Here is a 21,996-nt window from a genome sequence, read left to right on the forward strand (position 1 = left end):
ACCAAAGATGTAGAATTCTTTCAATTAAGTTATCACATCCTCTATTTCTACTGCAGTTAATGAGAATTGATTATGAACTCTCAAAATGCTTACGCATGCATCATGTTTTATTGCAGCTGATAATAATAAAAATTGATTTAATTATCAGCAGACTTTGCCATAAGTGGTTGTTAATAGTTTATATGTTTATTTTTAACATGAGCACACACTATGATTTAGAAACAAATTATGACTGCCTCTTTCTACATGGAAAATCCCCATACCAAGTAGAGTCATGTTAGGGTGGGAGTCACCAGTTTGGGGCTGGTTAGCTGTTTTGGGAGATGCAGATTTTGTCTTTGAGCAGAGATGAAACAAGTACATTCTTGAATGTTATTTATGCAGCCAGAGAGTGATGAATGTCAGACAGTAAAAATGTTCTCTGATGATGTCTGCTCACTGATTCCAGCTAACATCATGTGCAGGGACATCTACATGATTTCATAAAAGCAACGCACACTTTGTGACTTAAAATAAATTCTTGCAAATGAAAATCAGCGCACTTGAAAGCTACTATGATTTGTAGTGATTTCAGGTATTTAAGTTTTCAAATAATGACCCCTAAAACCTTCATTAACTGTGCTTGAAAAGCAATAAACTGATGAAGACTGCCCCAGTAGCCTCTTCTGTCAGTATTTGAGCACCTTCTAAATTTCTCCTGCTGCCAGCAGAAATTACCATCCACAAAATCACAGCTGGTGATAAGGGATCATTAATCAGATTCTGAGCCCATCTGCTGAGGAGGGACAGGACAGGGACTTGCTCAAGCTGCCTGTGCTGCTGTGAGCAGCAGGGCTGGCTCTGTCCTGCTCCCAGCAGCCTGCCTGCTTGCTCTGCTCTTGCTTTCAGCCCCCTTTTGCAGGTTGTTCCAAGGGCTGCCTGGTGAGGAGTGTCCCTGGTGCACAGCAGAGTTCCAGAAGGACGCCACATGTCATTACTCCTGGGCAGGAGGAGGCAAAGGCTCATGAGGTGCTGGAGATTTACCACTTTTTCTTTTCTGTTTGCTCGTGGTTGCCCTTTGTGTTCCCCTTTAAAATGGTAACGAGGCCAAGCCAGTCCTCTACGAAACTGGAAAGGTACCAGAGCTCTGGGGACTCTTCAGTTTGCTGTAAATTACACTTTATTGAGGGTGTTGTTTGCCAATAACCACAGACCCCGTGCGGTTCACAGCAGTTCCTGAGGTTTTGCAGAACTGGCATTATGAACTGACTTTGGTCTCCAGCCTCTCAATGCCATTGGGGTTTGAGCTAAAATGCCCTCTGCAGGAGCCTTAAGTGTCTTAGTATTTTTTTTCTTTTTCATAGAAGGTGTCAGGAACTTATGCAACTTTTCAGGGCACTCAAGTGCTGCTCTTGGTAGAAAGTGAGGACTGTTGACTCTGGCAGATGCCTCAGCAGACCTTGAACTCCCTGTGGTATTTTTCAGTCCTCTGTCCATTTGGAGCCTGGGAGCTCTGCCCGGCAGCTCCCTGCTGCTCCCCAGCCACACTGAGGGAGAGCCCTGGCATGGCTCCATGGTGTGCTCTGCCCAGGGCACCTTTTTCAGGCTGCCAGAGCAGACACTACTGGAAGTCTTGCAGTTTAGGGGCATTTTTCCCTTGAAGAACTTGGTAAATTGTGACATGGAGAACTTGATGCTGTTTGTGCAGGCATGCCCCTCTGGCTCTGCTGCAGAGCTCTCTTTTCTGACGTTCCCTACATCTCTGTGATGCTCAGTCCTATCACACAACTTCTGCTATGGGTACCTGGGGATTTCAATGTTATTTGTCTTGATTAGCATAATTTCTGCTCCATGGCCCATCTGCTTTCACCTTGGGGACTCATGAATGGGCCTCTCTCTTTCCTCTCTCTAGAGCTTCTGTTTGGCAGCTGTTAGAACATCTGTCTTTCCCTGCAAGGCTCTCCCTACTACAGGGAGCTCTTCAGGCAATTTCCTTGGGATCTCCCAGCTCTATTCTGCTGCAAGATCTCTCCTGCTGCCCAGCTCTTCCTCTGGGGTTTGCAACACAAAAACTTCCAATGCTTTCCTCTGCAGGAAGGGTAAGTAACTCCACTCAAGTTATTCACTAAAAATGAGATGCAACTGCTTGAAAATTAAGAATACAGACCCCTGAGGTAGAAGGTCTCAAAAGAAACACTTAATGCTGGGTGTAGTAACAACCACCCCTGCAGTTTGAGGGTGAGAAGCATGGAGAATTTCTGCATATATTTCTGAAAAACAGAAGAGTTGGCTTTGTTGCCTTCTTGCCTCAAAGGAGTTGCTTCCTTTCTTGGCTTGTGTTAGTGAGATTCTGCAGAGATGGAGACAGATGAGTCACAGCTGGGACCAGAGGTAACCTGGAGAGGCAGCAGAAGAAAGGGGTGGAGTGCTCCTGTCCTGGGCTGCTCAGCCAGGTGGGATTTGCAGCAAAGGAAAATAAACAGGTATATGTCAACACAGCATCACTGCAAGTGGGAGTTGCACAAGCAGAAGGGTGTAAACACAACCAAAGGTCTCCCTGACCGGTGTGGGTGGAATGTTCTGCACCTGCCTCTCTGCTCCTAAAAGGTTCTGTCCTAAAGGAAAAGTTCCTAGTTCCTGGTGGAAAAAGTTTCGCTGGATCACTCTCTGTGGAGCAGGCAGCTCCCTGGTGGGGTCGCAGCATGGATCTTCCTCATGCACAGGGCAAGAGCCCAGAGCTGAGCTCTGTGTGCCTCAGCTGACGCAGGGGACGGCAGGCACGTGCTATAGCTGCAGTGTTTTCTAAATCCAAATTCCTTCTCTAGATCCTCGACAGGTGTTTGCTCTTCTGTCCCTTTACTCTGTCTCCTATTGCAAACTACTTCCTAAATTTAATAGCTTGGTTGGAAGAGAATTACTTTGCTCTTGACAGAACATGCTGAGTCAATCCACTTTAACTACAGATTTGGTTTGCAAATAATATCTCCTTTCCAATAGGGTTCAGGTGTCATCGCTGTGGACATTGGCATGAGTTTGCTTGACCGTGACAGCTTTTACAGAGCCTGGCAATTAAGTTGTCAGGAATCATTTTCCACTGCCAGGAAGCATTAATGGATCCTGGCCTTGGCTGGAATAAGCCCTGGGAGGTGGATATTGTAATCGGGATGAGAAGGGGTCCTTGTAGCCAAGGTCTGCATCAACCCAAAGGTCTGCAGTCTCGGACACACTTGGTGGAACTGAGATAAGGGAAAGGTCAGGAAACACAGGGCAGAACATCAGGGAGAAGGAATGAAAATGAGGAATACGAAAAGGGACACCGTCCCTCGTGTTCCTAACATAGAAGGAAACGTTGGCATTTGGAGAGGCTTTAGTTTTGCAGATGCACACTGCAAAGTACTAATATTAGCAGAGCTCCTGGATATGAAAGCAAATATTTTTGCACTAGGTAATCCCTAAAATTGTGTTGTTGTGGATTTGCTTTTCAAGTGAGAAAGATGTTGGAAATTTCCTTCTCTTAGAAAATAAAGCTGTGATGATTCAACACAAGCTTGCTCTGTTTAAATTGTGTCAAAAAATAGATCTGCAAGCAAGGATTTTGATTACCAAATACAGAATTTGAAAAATGATAAATTAGTGAGAGATTTGGAGAATTTAGGATTCCCAACTGGGAAGTCTACAATTGAGATTAATCCAAAGAATTGCCAAAAATCTCATCACATAAAGAACAAAAAAAGAGTTCAGGGCCAATCTAAGCTCCATTACCTGAATAGTGGGCAAACCTTGAGGAGATATTTGAAGAAAACTAAAGATATAAAGCGTAAAGAGATAACGTACACAGTGAATTTTCAGGAAGCAAACCATGTGTGGGCTAATACCAATCTTTGCAAAGTTGGCTGACTTCCTAGGTAAAGGAAGTACAGTACATCTAGTCTGTGCAGACATTAAAGGCATTTGGCCTGCTGCCCTGGGGGATGGTGTCACTTAGGCTCAGCAAGGTGGGTCAGGGACTGGCCATGGGGGAGGTGGCAGAAGCAGATGAGCAGAAGGTGCCATGGGAGTTTTCAGTGAATAGCCAAAAAAGATGGATTTTTAAGACCAAACTTAGAATTTTTGCTCCTTGCTGTATTACAGGAAAAGTCGGCACATACAGCAGAGCACCACTGAGTTTTTTAAACATGAGAAGAGCAGGATTCCTCCCACAGAGGACAGGGTGACCTTCTGGGCTCAAATTGCCTGGGCTCAAACTGTGCTGAAATACAGTGGTGAAGAGCACAAAACCACCCTCTGAGGTTAAATAACGGGGGGTTTGGCTATCAGTTGGCAGCTCAGTTGAAAATTATAGCTGAGGAGAAAGTCCTAATTGCATTTAGGTAGGCACAGGGGAGATGTGAGCCTGGGATGAGGGGCAGCCCAGGGCTGGGCAGAGCATGTGGGAGCAGAGGGGTCCTGGCACGGTCCCCACTCACCTCAAGGCACACAAAATCCCCTTCCTGGCACACAGGCTTGTATCAATCATTAGCCAGACATCCAGAGCTGGGTAAACACGTTTTTGGCTTTGAGTGGTGATGACAGGCTGGGAGCATTACCTAATGAGGTGGGACCACTTGATAGCGTGGTGTGCTATATATTCCTGCTCCTCCCTGCAATCTTCCTCTCCCGCACAAAGTGCAGGCAGGCTGCACTGGAGGGGTGTCCCTGGCTGCCATGAAGGTGACAGGACTTTTGGTGAGGGCAGCTCTTGCCCTTTGCTGCTGCTTGGGTGAGTGTTCACTGGGGTACTGCAAAGATCGATCTGGCGGAGTCTGAGTTGAGTTTTCATTTCAGTAAAAGCCTTTGGGTCTTGCAACATGGAGGAGAGTCTTGTTCCATGAAGAAATAGCCTTCCTGAGAGAGCACAGCAAGGAAATTAGGTTTCAAGATTGAGGTTTCAGCAAACATCATACAGCTGTTACCTTCTTGGTTTGTAGAGCAGTTCTAGTGCAGGGTAGGGGCTTGGGCATGGCAGTTCTGTGTATAAAGGCAAAATGAAACTGTGAAAACGGCATTATTACTCATCTGAGCAATATAAATGCAAACTTTAACCTCTAAGTTAAAGAATAAACTCCCATTGCACTGGCAGTTTACTGTGCTACTCCTGGTAACTGAGAATTTTGTATTTGGAGATGGACAGTGCTGGTGGCGATAATTATCTTAAACATGCACGTCCAAACTTTTTAAAGTCAAACATAAAAGTCTCTTAGGAGAGATTAAAATCCAACAGTATAGAACTAAAAGTACCTGTATCACTTCCCTGTAACATTTTAGGGATGGATAAATATATGTGCTCTCACAAGGTTTATTTCCCCTCAGAAATACAACAAAACTGTATTTAGTAACTTTTAATGCATCCTATGGCCATTTACTGGAGTAATGTAAAATTCCACATTTCCTTAAACAAAATAAGTGAGTGTTGACTAATCACTGAATTAACTAGTTTCATGAAAATATTTATATATGTGTTCTCTGCATATTAATAATCTGTTTTTTTTTTTTTCTGTCTCCATTTTTTTCTTTCAGGTGCTGCCTTTGGAGTTCAGGTGAGCTACAGATGTGTTCATCATGTTCTGTTCAGGCTTCTGGTAAAGTAGAAGCAGTATGTAGCTACCCAGTGAGCACATGGGTTAAATCTAATGAAATATTTGCAGTTAAAATAATATTTCCCAGTGCATGGTTGAACGACATTTCCAATTTCACGAGAAAGTAAAAGATCCCCATTTTTTGCAATATTTTCGGTTCATTAAATAAAATGAAAAAACAAGAAGTAATTGTACACTCTTATTATATTAACTCTTAGACATAATTTAGTTACTCCCAGCCAGAGGCAGTAGCTTGCCTCCTTGTGAGGAAAACTGTCTTAGGATGACACGCTCGAAAACATCAAACACCGTGACTCTGATAATTGCTTCCATACAGCAAGGCGCAAAGAATTCCTTGCATAAATGTCTACACCTATATCACAGAGAGAAAACCAGCAGGGCCTGAGCTGTGGATTTGTCTGCAGGTTCCTCCCACGCAGCTAGGAGCCTCCTAGAACTCTCCAGAGTGCAGCACGATCTGGAAGGATCCGCTGCAGAGCCGAGGGGCTCCCAATTACCACTGCCTTCATTAGGCACTGTCTCACCCACAGCCAGCCTGCCTCTCTGGACCCCGCCAGAAGTGCATAATCAGAAATTTCTGTAGGGAAGATTCCCTCCTCCTGATTGCCTGAGCTGATTCCCAATAATGGCTCTAATTTGCCTCCCAGCAGCAGCTGCAGGCGTGGTGGTGGTGGGAGGATGCTGGGGGGTTTTGTTCCAATTTGGAGCTGATTCTGGGCTGCTTCCACAGCTTGACTGCAGCCAGTACTCCGGTGGCATTACTAAGGATGGGAGGTCCTGGGTGGCTTGCCCAAGGGACTTGAAACCAGTGTGTGGCACCGATGGCAACACGTACAGCAATGACTGCGGGATCTGCCTCTACAACGCGTGAGTCTGGCTGGGGACCCCGCAGGGGCCTCGGGGCTGGGGGTCCCAGGCAGGGGTGGCAGCTTTGTACCCCTTGGATGAGGCACCCATGTGCCTTTGCAGCTGAGTGACAGCAGCACCAGCCTTGAGGTGATGCCGTTCCTTGATCCCTGACACAGGTCTGCTTTCTTCCAGGGAGCACAGCGCCAGCGTGGAGAAGGAGCACGATGGAGAATGCGACCCAAAACCTGTCGTGGTAAGACAAAGTCTGTAATGGGGGCAACTCAAACACCATGACCATGCAGAAGTGGGACAGGATGTGAACAGCTGGTGTGCACAACCCAAAATACAATCTGATGATAACCAAAGCTGAGAGAGTTTTCATAGGTTATCTGATACCCTCTCTCTTATTTTCTACTTCAGACTTCAAATCTGTCTAATTGGGAATAAAATAAAAATAATACATTGGCTGAAGGTTGGATCTCACCACCTGGATACCTCCAGCAGGATCCTATGAAGGTTCTCACAAAACCCAAATCACAGTCCCATTTTTTTTTTTTTATTGGGAGAGAATTCCCACAGAATTTCTGGTTTCTACTTTTGATGGTGAAATTGGTTTGATGCTGGATTTGTCCCCAAAAGCTGAGGGAGAGTGAGAAGCCTATATAAGAAGTTATATCTTTATATCAAAAAAGTGTTGTTTTTTTTTTTCTCTCTATTCCTGCTATTTTTACAGGTTGATTGCAGTAATTACCATAGAGCTGTAGTAGATGATCACGTCCTGGTAGCTTGCCCAAGGATAATGAAACCAGTCTGTGGCTCAGATAGCTTCACTTATGACAATGACTGTGGGATCTGTGCCTACAATGCGTAAGTGGTGTGCGTGGAAGGTCCTTCTGGATAATCAGCAAGTTGAGGCTCTCAGAAGCACCTCTGTAAAATACCAGCTTCAAGGCAGGTGTCTCTGTAGGTCTCCTTGCTTCTGGCTTATGATTCTTCAGCCAACTTGAGTTTTCTGTCCCATTTTTTTGTCTGTGCTCATGAAGGGAATCACAAAAAGAACCAGAGCAGAAACATGAGCAGATCAAAGTGTTGCTTGTAACATCTAATTACTCCTAACACTTAATTCCCATGGGAGATGGGAATATCTGTACTGTTAGCAGCTGCCATCTGCAGGGCACATTCAGAGAATTCAGGCAGTTGTAATGTCCCACAGGGAGGGTGGGACCCTGCTTTGCTGTCCCAGTGCCTGCAGGGTCATGGGCAAAGGTATTCTCAATGCTCCCTAACCAAAACTTTTCTTCCTTTCAGAGAACATGACACCAACGTTACCAAGATACATGAAGGGCCCTGCAAGGAATCTGTTGCTGTAAGTGCAATATAAGTCAAAAATCCATCTCTTAGGGCTGCTAATAAAATCCTGAGGACCTTACAGATTCTGCTAGGAACCTACCATGGTCATAGGCCATGGTATACAAGGGTCCCAACCCATTATTTGCTTTTCTGCCTGGTGGGGGTGGAATTGGCATCCTCTCTGCTCCAGAGAGAAGGTCACCCCATGCTTATCCCACCAAACTGAGGAAAGAGAAAGGAGAGGGATATGAGATGAGGAGCTGACTTATGTCCCCAGGAGGAGGTGGAGGGACAGAAGGTTTCTCTTGCCAACATGCTGTGCAGGTTGGCAGTTTTCTCTCTGGAGACCACAAGTGCTTCCACCCGCAGCAGCAGGGATTCAAAACTCCCATGCTGGTTGTATTCACAGATGTAGTGAGACTCATGAGAGCCCTAACCATAAATATTTATAGAGCATAGATTATTGTATCTTTGTCTGAGGCCAACAGTCTGATGCCTCAGAAGAAATTTCTGTATTTCAGCGCTAAAATTCTGGGATGTAGGAAGTCCATTCTCCAACAGACAGATAACCATTCTTTCCTATCCTTTCAAACCCTGTACTGAACTACAGGGAATCTGATGTGAGAAGTAATCACAGAGTTGGAAAAGTGTGGAGAAAACCAAGATGAACTGAAACAGCTGTTGAAAAATGTTTCTTACTAAATACAAGATTTTTTTTTTTTTTAATGAGATGAAAATTTTGTGCATGTTCTTGTGCCTGAAGGATCTCTTCTCCAAGATAGTCCTTATTCTTGACTCCTGGAGAACTAGGATAATATTCAGAAGTGTAATTTCTGATTGAAGTTTAGCAGCTTCAGTGTAGCATGGCTTTGTCCTGTTACAGAAGCAGTTGAGGCTGAGATACAGAACAAAAAGGTTTTGAATCAACTCCCCTTGCATAGCAAGGGCTCCTCCAGAGCAATTTGTCCTTATTTTGCCAGGTTGACTGCACCAGGTACCGAACACAAACCACCAAAGATGGAAAAACCTTGGTATTATGTCCGAGGGACCTGAACCCAGTTTGTGGCACAGATGACACCACCTACGACAACGAGTGCACGATCTGCGCCCACAATGCGTGAGTGCCCTGCCCTGAGTGCCACTTCTGGGTACCCAGCAGTGCTGGGCAGTCTTGAGAACTGTCCTGCTGCATTTCTTCAAGTTTCTTAGAAATGGGATGGTTTTGGGTTTGCCTTGAGTTTCTTTCTGGTGCCTTCTGTGTGCTCACGAAGAGTCATAAGGCATCTCCTTGGATGGGTCTGTGGGCTGGGCAGAGGAAGGAACAATTCAGAATATTGCTTTAAATTGCACATTATGAGAAGGTGGGATGGGCTTGGTAATGAGTGAAGTAGCAATTCTGAACACTTTTAAAAGAGTCTAAAGCCACGGTTTGCTTCATTTTGCACATGACTTTGACCAAGAGGTTAAGCATTTATTTTGTTTCCCTCTTCCAGGGAGAAAAGGACCCATGTTGGCAAAAGGCACAGTGGACAATGCAGAGAGAAGACTGATGAGGTAAGTGTTCAATATAAGGTTTACTCCTCTTAGCTGCATCAACTAAAGAGTTCCCTGAGGTAACATCTACTCTGAAAGTGAGCTGGCCTGAGGTCTGGCTTTCTCCACCTGTCAATAAAGTCTTGTCAGCTCCTTGTGTTGAGGATGCTGACAAATCCCACCTGTCCTGAGGCAGGTGTCCTCTGGGCCCTCCTTACCCAGCAGCTCTGGCAGATGGGCTGGATGAGAGCTATGCATAGAGTCCTCATGATGAATTCATGCCTGCAGCAGCCTTTGGGGTGGGGACATATTCTGAAATGTGGAGCACACCTGAAGTTTTGATTGGAATGTATCAGCTGCTCTGTAGGACATGCTAACACACAAATGTGGAAGTCATTCAGTTTGGGCTTTGATCTTCCTTTGATGATGCCCTTCAAATGCAAAGTCCAAGTTCTTTCACTGCACAATTAAAAAGGGGCCAGGTTTTACATTTTTTTTTCTTTTCTGATATATCTTGTAGTTGGGACTGACCAAGGTGCTTAAAACAGGGATTTGGCACTTTACACACAGTGCTGTGCAGTTCCCTGTGTGAGAGGGTTCAGGCAGAGCTGACTCAGCCTGCTTTAGTAAGAACTGAGTTGTAGCACTGGTGTTGTTAGAGACATGGCAGGAGATTATGATGGAATTTTTTTGTTTAACTGGAGAGCAAGGTCTTCCTCAGGTTTGATGCTGCTGCTTTTTTGTAGCTTGACTGCAGTAAATTCCCAGCCAGAAAGGTGAAGGGTGGCAAAGACCTGGTGCGGTGCCCCAGGATCCTGCACCCAGTGTGTGGCACAGATGGGTTCACTTATGACAACGACTGCAGCATCTGTGCCCACAACGTGTAAGTATTGCACACAGGACTCTCTTCTGGAAGGGCAAGTCAGGGCTAGTGCTCCAGATGGCTTTTCTTTTGGTACTAACATATCTGTGCTCCTCTGAAGCCCTTGTCACCTGAATTTTGGTCCCTAATGTTTTTTCTCCTTGGGGGAGTGTGGGAGTGCCAGCTCTCAACCTGAGCACTCTGTGAGGGGTGGGATATGTAGGCAGGAGAAAGAGTGGATGGGACTGAGGTATTTGGGCCGAAGAAAGAGTGAATGGAGCTGTTATATAGCACACAATGAGGAGACCTGACTAGTCTGTTACCACTTAGAATTACACTCTCTAATGACAGGGAGAAGCTGGTTCATCAGGCAGTCAGCTGCCTCCTTTATCATAACTATTGGTTATGGGTTTGGTTTGCTTTCTGTGGCACCTGGGTGTCCCAGGGCTCAGGTGGTGAGTGTGCTGACCCCAACCTCTCCCTTTCAGACAACACGGGACTGATGTTAAGAAAAGCCACGATGGAAGGTGCAAGGAGGAAAGCACTCCTGTAAGTGTTCTTTTAGCTCTTAAATAAGCACCATCTACTCTCTCTGCAGTCTCCAGGAAGCCCCTGGCTGATCTCAGTGCACCCAGGGTTGGTGCACAGGGCTCATGCTGATGCTGTGCTTCTCCTCTGCTGCTCACAGCTGCCAGTGTGCTGTACAGGAGGGAAAGAGAGGATGAGGACAGTCCAGGACTTGAGAAACAAAATGTCCCAGTACTGCCAATCTCTGAACAGAAATCATCAGAGGCAGCCCTAGAACCATGCAGCCCATTTTAGCACAGTAGGAGAGGAGGCAGAAAGCTGTGTTAGATGTCTGTGTATTTATTCAGTGCTAGGATTTCCATTGCACTAGACAGGCAGGTTAAAAAAATCCTTATACTCTGGTCACCCAGGACAAATCTGCTCTCAGGTATGTGTACAGAAATAGCTTTATTATCCTGCACAGTAACAATATGTGCTGATAATATCTCAACACATTTATTCTGCTTATGCAGAGCAGCTCTGAAGCACCAAAAATAATTTCATGCATCCTGAGGGACTGCAATATATTTTCTGTAGAAAAGGCACGTTAAAATGTGGTCTTTGCTTTAATTTGTTCTTGGACCACGTGGGAAATATGGATAATAACAGACAGTGCATTGGGGAGACTGTGCAAAATGACAGTGAAGTGTCAATGATGCTTAGCTAATGTTGAGTGATTTCCAATAGGTGTTTGTCTATTGATCCTCAAATATTTAAACCAGTAGATTTTTTTATATTGTAAATATTTTTGCAGCAGAAGCTGCTGAAACAGTTCTTGCTGCTCTTGGAAATGCTGTAAGAAAATCTTGGATACAGTAAACTATGCCAAGCTGCACTCAATGTCAAACACTTCAAATCAGGTTCTTTAGGCTGAGTTAGGGGATGTTTAGTTTAGAAATTAGGAAAAAAAAAAAGTCTTCAGTGAAATCTTGTCAGTAATTGGAACAGGCTGACCAGAGGATTGGGGGAATGGCTATTCCTTGGAGCTGATCAAAGGGCATGTGGATGTGGAACTTGGGCATATGGTGAACATGGGGGTTCTGGATTAATGGTTGGGCTTGATGATTTTAGAGGTCTTTTCCAATCTTTATGATTTTATGAATGCTGCATTTAAAACTTGTGTATGTTCTGCTCTAGCAGAATAATCTCTTTTACCAGCTGTTCCCTCTGCTAGCAGAAACAACCTAACTACAATTACATAATTAATTTCTAATGCAAATCTAAACTTTAAAAACCCTCTGATTTTCCCCTGGCAAAGACCTCCAAAATCAAGAGGATCAGAGTGGGCAGACTGTTACCCTATTCTTCCAAGCTCTTCTAAGCCTTCTGATGTTTCCATTTTTGTAATGGAGTTTCTCATGCACTTTTCATGTAAATAATGATTGTTTTGCATTCTTTTCTGGAGGAAGAGAGAACTGAAGGACTGTTAGTTTGACCAGTGTGGTTGGAGAGGTGGCAATTTCATCCTCCAATCCAAGGTCACTTTTGGAGTTCTATAAATATCAGAGTTCAGAAATAAACCCTTTTTTACCTTAGACATCGCAGCGTGTGCCTGTCGTTCATTTAGTGTTGTGCTGTGACAGGCAGACTGCAGAGGGGACTCTGACCCAGGGTTGCTGTTTTACCTGCCCAGGTTGACTGCAGCACGTACCTGAGCGGGACCAAGTCCGGAGAGGCCATCGGAGCCTGTCCCTTCATCCTGCGCGAGATCTGCGGGACAGACGGCGTCACCTACAGCAACGACTGTGCCCTGTGTGCCCACAACATGTGAGCCCTGCAGCCACCCCCAAGAGCCACACAGGGCTATTTGCTGAGCACTTTTAACTCTGCTTTCTCTTCCAGCGAGCATGGGACCCAGGTTGCCAAGAAGCACGATGGAAGGTGCATAGAAGAACCTCCCCAGGTAAACGGCACCCCAAGGAAGGGAAGAGTTTGAGCAGGTGCCAACTGCACAACCTGAGCAAATGCTGGGTGGTTTGGGTGGTGTAGCCTCCACGGGGGTCACACTTGTGCTGCCCTTCCTTCTGTGGGTGAATATCACCCTCCCATCAGCAGGAACATTGTGCACTTCCTGCATACAATCAGGGAAAGAGGGAGGAGAGGACAGGTGAGGATTGAGTTATGAGACAGGGAGAAGATAAATGATTAAAGGCTTTACACAGAGAATCCTTTTCCCACAGCACTCAGTCATAGCTGCTGCAGGAACTTAGCAGAATGTTTTGGCAATTTGGCCAGGGGATGCAGAGGACCCAGGGAACCTGGTGCTCTCTCAATGCTTGTGTTTTACAAAAGGATGTTTTGCAAAGATTAGAAAATTGCCTGTGTTTTGAATGCTGATACCTGAGGTGTCAGGGGATTCAAACCCACCTCTGGCTTTTGGTTTGGTGTAGGTTGTTTTTGTTTTTGGTAAATGCAATGTAATCTAATATATACCAACATGAATCATGTAAAAATACCAGATTAGCTATATTTGGCCAGCTCTAAACCATTTACTCTCACTCGGGAATAGAAGAACAAAGCCACCTCATTAGCATGTGTTTGAAAGAGTCAACATCCCGAGTCAGATATTTCATTTCTATACAAACAAACTATGAAATGCCATTCCTTTGTTTCCCGAGTACGCTCTGTGCTCAGGCTGGTTGAGATACATAAATCAGGAATGAGGAGTTCACACTGGAGAAACTTGGAGTGCTAAAACACAAGGCCAGCTCCTCAGCTGACGTAAATCAGCTTCTACTGCTGTCAGTCCTGCTGGCAGCTCTCAACACTCGGAACTGTCCCATTGCAACAAAAGATCTGTCAGCACATCTCCCCTCCATTCTTGTGGGCCTTGAAAAACACCTTGGTCACAGTCAGCCCCCTTGCAGGAAGTGCATAAATCGTGGCATTTTGATTTACAGATTATTTCTGAGCCACCTTTTGTAATATCCTGGTGGGTTCAGTAAGGTATAGGGGCACAGTGATAAATGCAGAGCTCAATGAGTAATGTCTACCTTCCAGCCTTGATTCAGTCTTCTCCAGGGAAGGCTGTGAAAGGAAATTGCTAGTTTTCCATGAAGAATGAGTTAATATATAACCACAATTTGTCATCTGGCAGATCCCTTTAGGGTCTGGCAGAGGCATAGGCAGGGGGGATGTGTTGGGGGCTGCCTTGCACAGAGCAGAGCCGTGGCAGAGCCTTTGCTGTCCTTGTTTTCCCCAGCTGAACTGCAGCCGGTTCCCCAGGACCACGCTGAAGGATGGCAGGGAGCTGATGGCCTGCACCATGATCTACGACCCCGTGTGCGCCACCGACGGCGTCACCTACGCCAGCGAGTGCACCCTGTGTGCCCACAACATGTCAGTGCTCCTCTTCCTCTCAGTTTGGCTCTGTGGGAGCTGGGTAATCTGCAGGGGCTCTCTCTGAAACCTTGTGCTGAAAGGATTCTGTCTGTCTGCCCCTGTTTCCTGCTTGCCTTGCTCAGTGTTGGGTATGGGTGTTCAGCCCCACATAGGGGGGCACCAATGTGGGACAGTGTCTGGTCTGTGAGGGCAGGTTTTTGTTAGTGCTGAGCTGGGTGATCTGGAAATCTCTCTGACTCCATGGAAGTGAGGTTTGTTCTTGCTGTCTGGCTGTAACAGGGAAGGCTGTGGTTAATAACAATCTCTCCTTCCTCCAGGGAGCATCGGACCAACCTCGGCAAGAGAAAGAACGGACCCTGTGAAGAGGATATTACAAGGGTGAGTGGGAAAGGATGGGAATGAAGAATGAAATTCAGTGTCTGTTACACTCCTGGGGGACTGTCTTCTGCTCTGGGCTACAAATCAGGAGGTGGTGGTGTGCACATCTGAGGAGGTCCCTTGGGAATTTCACACTGCTCATAAAATAGCCAGCATCCATCCCACTGCTCTGCAATAAAGCAAGAAGAGATGTGGCAGTGAGCAGAAACAGTACAAGATCACATCTGCCGTCAGGAGGACACTTGGAGTTGGTTATGATGATGTTACAGCCAGTTTCATTTCTCACTGGGGTGTCATTCCTCATGCTGGGGGGGTCACAGTTTGCTCTCAGGCAGAGGGACTCAATATCTACCTTCTGTGTGCAGGCCCTTTGCAAAGACTTCAAAGAAGTCTCTCCTATCTGCACCATGGATTACGTGCCCCACTGTGGCTCTGATGGCAAAACCTACAGCAACAGATGTATCTTCTGCAACGCCTACCTGTATGTATAGGAGTGAAACCTTTCCTTTCATGATTGATTCCTGCACCTGCTGTGAGTGCAGGGCTGTCTCATCACGCCTTTTGTCTAACTGCTTGTGGCATGTACTGGCCATTTACAGTTTTTTTGCATTGTAAGGGAAAATGAGAAGGGCCCATTTCTGTGATCTGTACCTGGCCTCCTGTTTGTTGGCTTTAGAGGTATTTTATTGATTTTCAGCAGCACTCAATCTGTTCCACAAGCTCACAAGGGTATGTGGAAATTACTTCACCAAACCAACTGGATTGTACCAAATGAATGAAACCATTCATCTTTCTTTAAATGAGGATAATGAAAGGGGATATTTGGGGTTTTGAGACTGTTCTTTATCTGCAGTGAACCCTAAGCCAATGCTTGGGCCAGTGAAATGAGGAAAGGGGCATCAGCCATGTCTAATTCTCCTCTCTCCTTTTCTCACCAGGGAAAGTGGGAAAACTCTCAACCTCATGAGCTTGTCTCAATGCTAAGGCTGTGCTGGACTTCAGCCCAGGAGGATAAACTCCCTTCCACGTGTCTTCCCATGGGCTGACCTTCCCTAGTAACATCCCTTCAGTCTGCCTTGTTTCCTTAGCTCCTGAAGCACTTGTTCAATAAACCGACTTGGCAACATTCCTCTGTCTCAATGCCACATCTCTTCCCTTCTGCCTCATCTCTTCTCTGTCACAGTTCTGCAAGTGCTGGATGTCTATTTTCCTATTGATGTTCTCCACTGCCAGCCAATGTGGATAGAATTTTCTGGCCATATGTCTGTGCCAGTCCTGCTCTAATAAGGGCCTGAGCTCCCCTTGGAGCTCTCAGTCCTTTCCTTACTCCTCAGAGTCTTTTTGTCAGTGTTAATCTTCTCAAACCATGATATGTCTGTGTGACCTGACCAGAGTCCATCTCTGCAGTCAGTGCAAGGAGACCTTTGCCTCCAGAGCATGGCCCACCTCCTCCATGGGGACATGCCAAGGATGTAGGTGGTGATTTGCTCTTGAGGAGAGAACTTTTTGCTTGGGCTAGAAAGGGAAATTGGCTGCCTGGGCAAGAGGTGCCCTGTCCTCATTCCCACTGCCTGTGGAGCCTGTCCTGTGGCAGAGAGCAGCTGCTGCCAGGAAAGAGGACCCCAACCTGTCTCCACTGAATTTGTCCACAATGTCAAGTGCAGTTTAAGGTTGTAATCTACAGGAGGGGAATCTTGAGCTCCATTCAGGGTCACAGCAGAAGTGTCCACTCATGAAATATCTTAATTTATTGATGCAACAGAATATCTCCAGGACAGGTGGGCAGTGATCAACCCTGAGGGGGGGGACAATCCTGGTACATCACTGAGCTGCTTTTTAAAGCATTTGGGAAGGAAAAAGATGCAGAGGTTCACTTGTGACCAGTTTTAAGCAAATGTATAACAAGTCCTAGGAAAAAAATCCTGCTTGATAGTCATTCTGCCTACTTTTTTGAGGCCAAGTTGCTCAGGACCTGGTGATATAATTATGGTCATTGTGGTGGTCTGTATGGGTGGCAGGGGGACCTTGGGGCTGCCCTTCATCTGTTGGCTGTGCCATTGCCTCCACACGAGGTCACCAAAGCTGTTGCAAGTCTAATATTTCAGGGATTCTTCTGGACAGCAGTTGGTGCCTCCCTGATTCAATGTCCCATTGTAGTTCACCAGAGAATAACACAATTATTTGGATCAGTTTGGAAAGTCACTCTTTGAATTGTCAGGCAAGAAGAATAGACTGAAGGCAAATGTTCCTGATTTGGAGGTATTGGGGTATTGTACCAGGGAATGAGGCCACAGTACCTCTGTGCCATTAGTGTCCATTTTCAGGATGATTTGTAACTAACAATGGCCTATTGTACTTTTCTTGGGTCTGTGTCCTAAAGTAAACGTTCTTTTAGTTTATATAACCTTTTTGCCATTTTCTGCTCAGGTGTTTTTGCAGAACATGCTGTTTTACTCTTGTTTAAGTGTTACTTGGTTATCCTCAGGGATAAGACCTGGATAATATTTTTTTTCTTGTGGACTTTGGCAGCCTTTCACTTGGACTGTGCTCTGACCGCTGGCTTTTGCAAGCCTTTGCAGTAAAGCTGTCAAGAGCCAACTCAATGGCATTATCTTGGCACAGCCAAAGCCTCCTCTGTGGGGCTCATTGTCTGGTGACACCAAAGGCAAACAAGAATTCAAGGAGGCACGAAGTTGAGATTAAGTCAGAGCCATCCAAGGAAGCAGCCAAAGGGGTTAGAGGACAGAGGTTTCCACACAGGACTCACCAGTAGGTTTCATGTTGAAGTACATAATGGAATAAATCACTAAAACTGGGCCAGGAAATGGGAAAAGCCTGACATTGGAGTTTAAATATCCCCCAGGCTCAGGGGGTGTTTTATGAAGCAATATAACTATAAAAATAGGGCAGCCTTCTCAGGGACAGCGTGGTTTTCTGTGCCTTGGAGTTGTTTTTGAGCTGTTCCATGGTTACTTACTGAGTGTGTGTTACTTAGATGATTTCTTTCTGCTTTGTATTGGAAATGGCCTCAAGTTGCACCAGGGGAGCTTTAGATCAGATGTTAGGAAAAATTTATTCATGGAAAGGGTTGTCAAGCACTGGAAGAGGCTGCTCAGGGAAGTGATTGAGTCACTGACCCTAGGGAGATTTAAAAAATGTATAAATGTGGTGCTTCAGGACATGGTTTAGTGGTGGCCTTGGCAATGGTAATTGTTAGACTTGATGATCTTAAAGGTCTTTTCCAACCTAAACAATTCTATGATGAGGCAAAGACAAGCCCATTCCAGAGAGAACATTAAATTTCTGTGGCTTAGGAGAGAGGTAGAACAACACCAGGTTTCAAGTGCCACTAAGAGACTTGAAAGGTGATGTCAAGGCACAGTGGACTGAGCTGGGTGGGCACAGACAGAGGAGTGGCTGGATGAGTGGATGATACTGTGGTGGGAAAGAGAAAGAGGTGACAGAATAGTTAAAGTTGGCCCCTGGAGGGCATCTGGTCCATCCTCCCCTGTCAAGAAGTCCCCAGTCACCTTATGAGCTCAGTTCTTGCCAAGCTGCAAACAGCAGCCATGGCTGTGTGGGTGACAGATGCTTTAATGCTGCTCCATCCCTGCTCAGGTGCAGGATGGGGCACAGCACTGGGACTTTCTTATTCACCTTGAGCTGCCTGAGCAGTTCAAAATAGGCAGGTTTATCTCAAAAACCATTCCACAGTCATGCTGGGAAAGCTTGGTTTTTAACCTGGAAAGAGGCACTGAAAGGATCAGATCCAAGCACAGACTTAGTCCTGCTTTGGTGAACTCTTATTTTTGCTCTCTTGCCATGAACAGAAGTGGCCTTATATCCTCAGTCAAGGATGAAGTGAAGGGAAAAATGACTTTGCAGAGCCTGCTATGGCTGCAGCACGAGGCATCTGAAATCTGGAATGCAGCTGGTGCCACCCCAGAGGCAGCCTTGGCAGCTGCAGCCCTCGGCTCTGGGGAGGGGGATGGAGCTGCCAAGGCTGGACCAACTCTGACGTGTCTCACACTGCTACCATCCAGCCTCAGGATCTCACCTGTAAATGTACCAGAACATATCACAGAGGCCATGTTTTGAAAATGTAAATGTCCTCTCTCTTTCCGTGTTTGTCTGACTTATCTTTACAGTGTTATCAATGTTTTCTGAGTCTACAGTCATTTTTCTTGCAACAAAAAGAGGGGGAAGAATGAGGCAAATAATTTGAATTTTGATTGATAAGTGGAATGTAGAAAACAATACTTAGTCCTTTCATATTGAGCTGGGAGTTTTTTTCACCTTTTATCAGCATTCACACATCTGCAACTTGAAAAAAAAGCCCCACAACTTTTCCTGGAGTGTGGCTGTGCCTAAACTTCCTTCAAACCCGTTATCTAAAAATCTGTGCCTTTCAAAATTGTCTGCTGATAATTTGCCTTGGTTTAGCTATTTTTTCATGTGCTGCATTTGTTAGTGAGGCATGTGGATGGGCTCAGACACTCTGTCACTCTCTTGAGGGATGCTGGAGAGTGACAAGGCTCATCCCACTGATTTTTAAATATTCATTTCAGAAGAATATTTAAATTATTTTTAAAGCATTTTTATAACCATATGTTCCTCAAAAAAAAAAATCCAGAAATAATTATTCAAACTCATTGTATCAATTGCACCATCCTATTTAACTGACAGTTGGCAAAGAAAACAGTTTGGGAACTTAAAATATTTCCCCGGACCTCTGCATTTAAAGAAATATACAGCCCTGTTATGCACCCATTTCATCCATCACTATGTTCACACTCAGGCATGTTCATTCTCTTGCTGTAATTTAATGTTTGATACAGTTTTATTTGATTCTTTGCCATGCCCTGGGCTCTGGTTGCGTGCTCTCCGCGGATCAACGAGTAGAGAGGCAAAAAGCAGAGAGCAGCAGTGGAAGGAGCCTGTCTCCAGCTGGCAGACATCCACACAGCCCAGGAGGGGTTTCCACATTTTCACCAGCTGAGGTGAGGCCCCATGACTTTAAACATATCATGAAACTGCAAAGAATGAGTGTTCATACAGTGTGCTGCTTCCTGCCTAGTTTTCATGCGTAGAAGTAAAACATTAATTTTGTTCAAGCCCCCTGAAGGACGAGGAATGTTTGGATGAATTGCTGTCAGCTCTTTCTTGCATTCCCTCTAAAGCTGGGCTGCAGCCTGTGCCCCAGGGCCATTGCTGAGGATGGCCAGTCAGGGCCCCCTGACCAAGTGCTGGAGCAGATCTGTGGCGCAGATGGTTCCACTTACACCAGTGAATGTGGGATCTGTGCCTATAAAGTGTCATTCTGAAGGAAAGAACATGCTTCCTGAGTGACAGTTCCCTAGCCCCTGGCCTCTCCCTGTGCTTTTCCAATTTATCCTCCTTTTCTCCATCTCCACTTGCTGTTTGTGCTTGGGGGTAAATCACGAAGATTTGGCTGAGAAAAAAAAAAAAAACATAGCTGAAGAAAGTATCTGGGTGGAAATTCAAATGATGCAGCACATTCAGATGGCAGAGGTTTGTTGACTGATAGGTTTATAATAGTCAGAGACAGTAAAACCACTTCATTGTTGGTGGTTAACTCGGGTGAACTCCCCATCACTTGCATCATTGGGGAGTTTTATGTACATTCCCAGCACTCGTGTCCCTTTGGGAAAACGGCCACACTGAGCCTCTCATGGCAGATTTTCCCTTCCTCAGAGAACGTGGGGCACTCAGGGCCTTGGGAGCAGTGCCTAAGAAGGAAGGCAAGGGAAGCAGCAGCCTGAACTCCCATTGCTCCTGGTGGCAGCATCCCAACGGTGTCAGCCGGGTGCTGAGCAGGCAGCGCAGGATTGGACGTCAGTGCTGCAGATACCTTCTGTTGACATTTCATTTGGCAGTGATTTAACACGAGCTTTCTAATATTGCTGTTCTCCACAGGCTGCATTCCAAAGTAGGAAGGGAAGGAGTGCAAAATGATGCAAAATATGAGACAAGTAGGAGAAATATTTCTTTGCTGTAGAAGCATTCGCAAACAGCCTCCACTGACAGCAGCAGGAAAGTGCAGAATAACAGGTTTCAAGACCAGAAAAGGAGGCACACAAAGCCTTTGCAGAGATCAGTGCATTCGGTTCTCCTGAGATAAGAATGTTTTGTCAGATTGCAAATGGGGCAGTGCCCAAACCAGGGGATGCAGGGGCCCTATGATCACAAATAATACAGCAGTTGTCAGGCATATATAACTTACTAAGTAAATACCTGGTTATTTTGGGTTACTGTGCAACTGCAATAGTTCAGAGAGGGTAGAATTCCTGCTGTCTACCTCAGTTTTACTGTAAAATGGTAAAATCCTGTAATTTGGCATCCTGTGCCTTTCTGTCAGCACCAACTGTGCTTCACCCATGTCCAGATGCAAAGAATCAGCCAGTGGTCTCATTAAAGCTCAGCTCTGCAGAATAAATGAAATTGTTGCCCTTTCTTTTGATGTTAATAATGAAGATGTGTTCAGTGGTTATGATGCTAATAGTTCTTCAGCTATAGAAATTCTTTCCATCCAGGTCAGCCTCTCCCAGCCAAGTGTTGAAGCTATAGCACCATGATATATCCTGCCTCTCACCCTCTCCTCCCTGCTGTTTCCACCAGGAAGAGCAGTGATTTTCCATTCTTAGCCTATTGCACCTCTCTCTTGTTGCTGCTTTATTTACAAGATCATTCTTAAGAACCAAACCCTCATTTATCCCATTTCCCAGGGGCTCCTGGTTTTACTCCCACACAGGAAAGCAAACACCTTCACTTGTCTTTTCCAAACATTGTTCCTCATACGTCTTTTTGCTGGTTTGTTGGCTGATAAGGTGAGACCTGGGGGTATGTTCTGTTTGGTGCTCTGCTTGCTTCTGTTCTGCATCACTCCATCCTGTGGTTTCACATGGAAAAAAGGTTTGCAGGGGGATGTGCTCCCTTGATTTTTCTTGGGGCAGAGTGATGCCTGCAGGTAACACGGGCCCTCCTGGTTGCTTCCTCCCACATGGGATTTGTGCAGGGGGACATACCCTTGAAATGTTTATCTAACTTAACCCCCCCTTTACAGCAACTCCTCTGCTACGTTTCTCTGTCTGTGTATAAACTTCCTCCCTCTGGTTCCCCCAAGCTGGGCAGAGCCTCAGCTCATCCTGTTCTGAGCTCAGGGAAGCAAATCCCAGACCCAAAGGGCTCAGTTACAGATTTATGGATGATTGCAGACCTGGGGCTGGTCCAAAAGCCCTGAGTCCAAGGCTTTGGCCACTTACCCAGGGAAATTCTCCCTTGCTTACCTACTGCTCCATGTAGAGCTTAGCAAAGTCACTCCTTTTGGGCTCTGATCAAGAGCATGAAAGGAAACTGTAACTCATTTACAGCCAGACCTGCCCAAATCCCCAAATTGTGTGTTACTTACCAAAAGGAAGGAGATGTAAACATTGAAGGTTAATTACCCTCTTGTCAAGAACACTTTGTGATCTATGGACA

General features: G+C 45.6%; 1 protein-coding gene across 1 annotated transcript; it reads left to right on the forward strand.

Moving 5' to 3' along the window:
* The first annotated feature begins 4,606 nt into the window (after positions 1–4,606).
* On the forward strand, positions 4,607–15,622 carry LOC132334073 (ovoinhibitor-like). Its single transcript, XM_059859785.1, has 16 exons — positions 4,607–4,738; positions 5,536–5,555; positions 6,346–6,482; positions 6,657–6,717; positions 7,198–7,331; positions 7,773–7,830; positions 8,795–8,931; positions 9,308–9,368; positions 10,094–10,230; positions 10,698–10,758; positions 12,410–12,543; positions 12,619–12,679; positions 13,979–14,115; positions 14,436–14,496; positions 14,862–14,977; positions 15,435–15,622. Exons 1-16 carry the CDS (start codon positions 4,684–4,686, stop codon positions 15,478–15,480), a joined length of 1,416 nt encoding a protein of 471 aa, XP_059715768.1. The 5' UTR covers positions 4,607–4,683; the 3' UTR covers positions 15,481–15,622.
* Positions 15,623–21,996: the final 6,374 nt, after the last annotated feature.

This window comes from Haemorhous mexicanus, chromosome 15, assembly GCF_027477595.1.
Source record: "Haemorhous mexicanus isolate bHaeMex1 chromosome 15, bHaeMex1.pri, whole genome shotgun sequence".
Taxonomy (NCBI): Eukaryota; Metazoa; Chordata; class Aves; order Passeriformes; family Fringillidae; genus Haemorhous; species Haemorhous mexicanus.

Excerpts from the sequence above, each read along its gene's own strand:
- LOC132334073 (XM_059859785.1), top strand. The coding sequence starts at position 4,684 with ATGAAGGTGACAGGACTTTTGGTGAGGGCAGCTCTTGCCCTTTGCTGC. Across the intron at positions 6,718-7,197 it reads GCGACCCAAAACCTGTCGTG|GTTGATTGCAGTAATTACCA; the intron begins GTAAGACAAAGT and ends CTATTTTTACAG. Across the intron at positions 8,932-9,307 it reads ACGATCTGCGCCCACAATGC|GGAGAAAAGGACCCATGTTG; the intron begins GTGAGTGCCCTG and ends TCCCTCTTCCAG.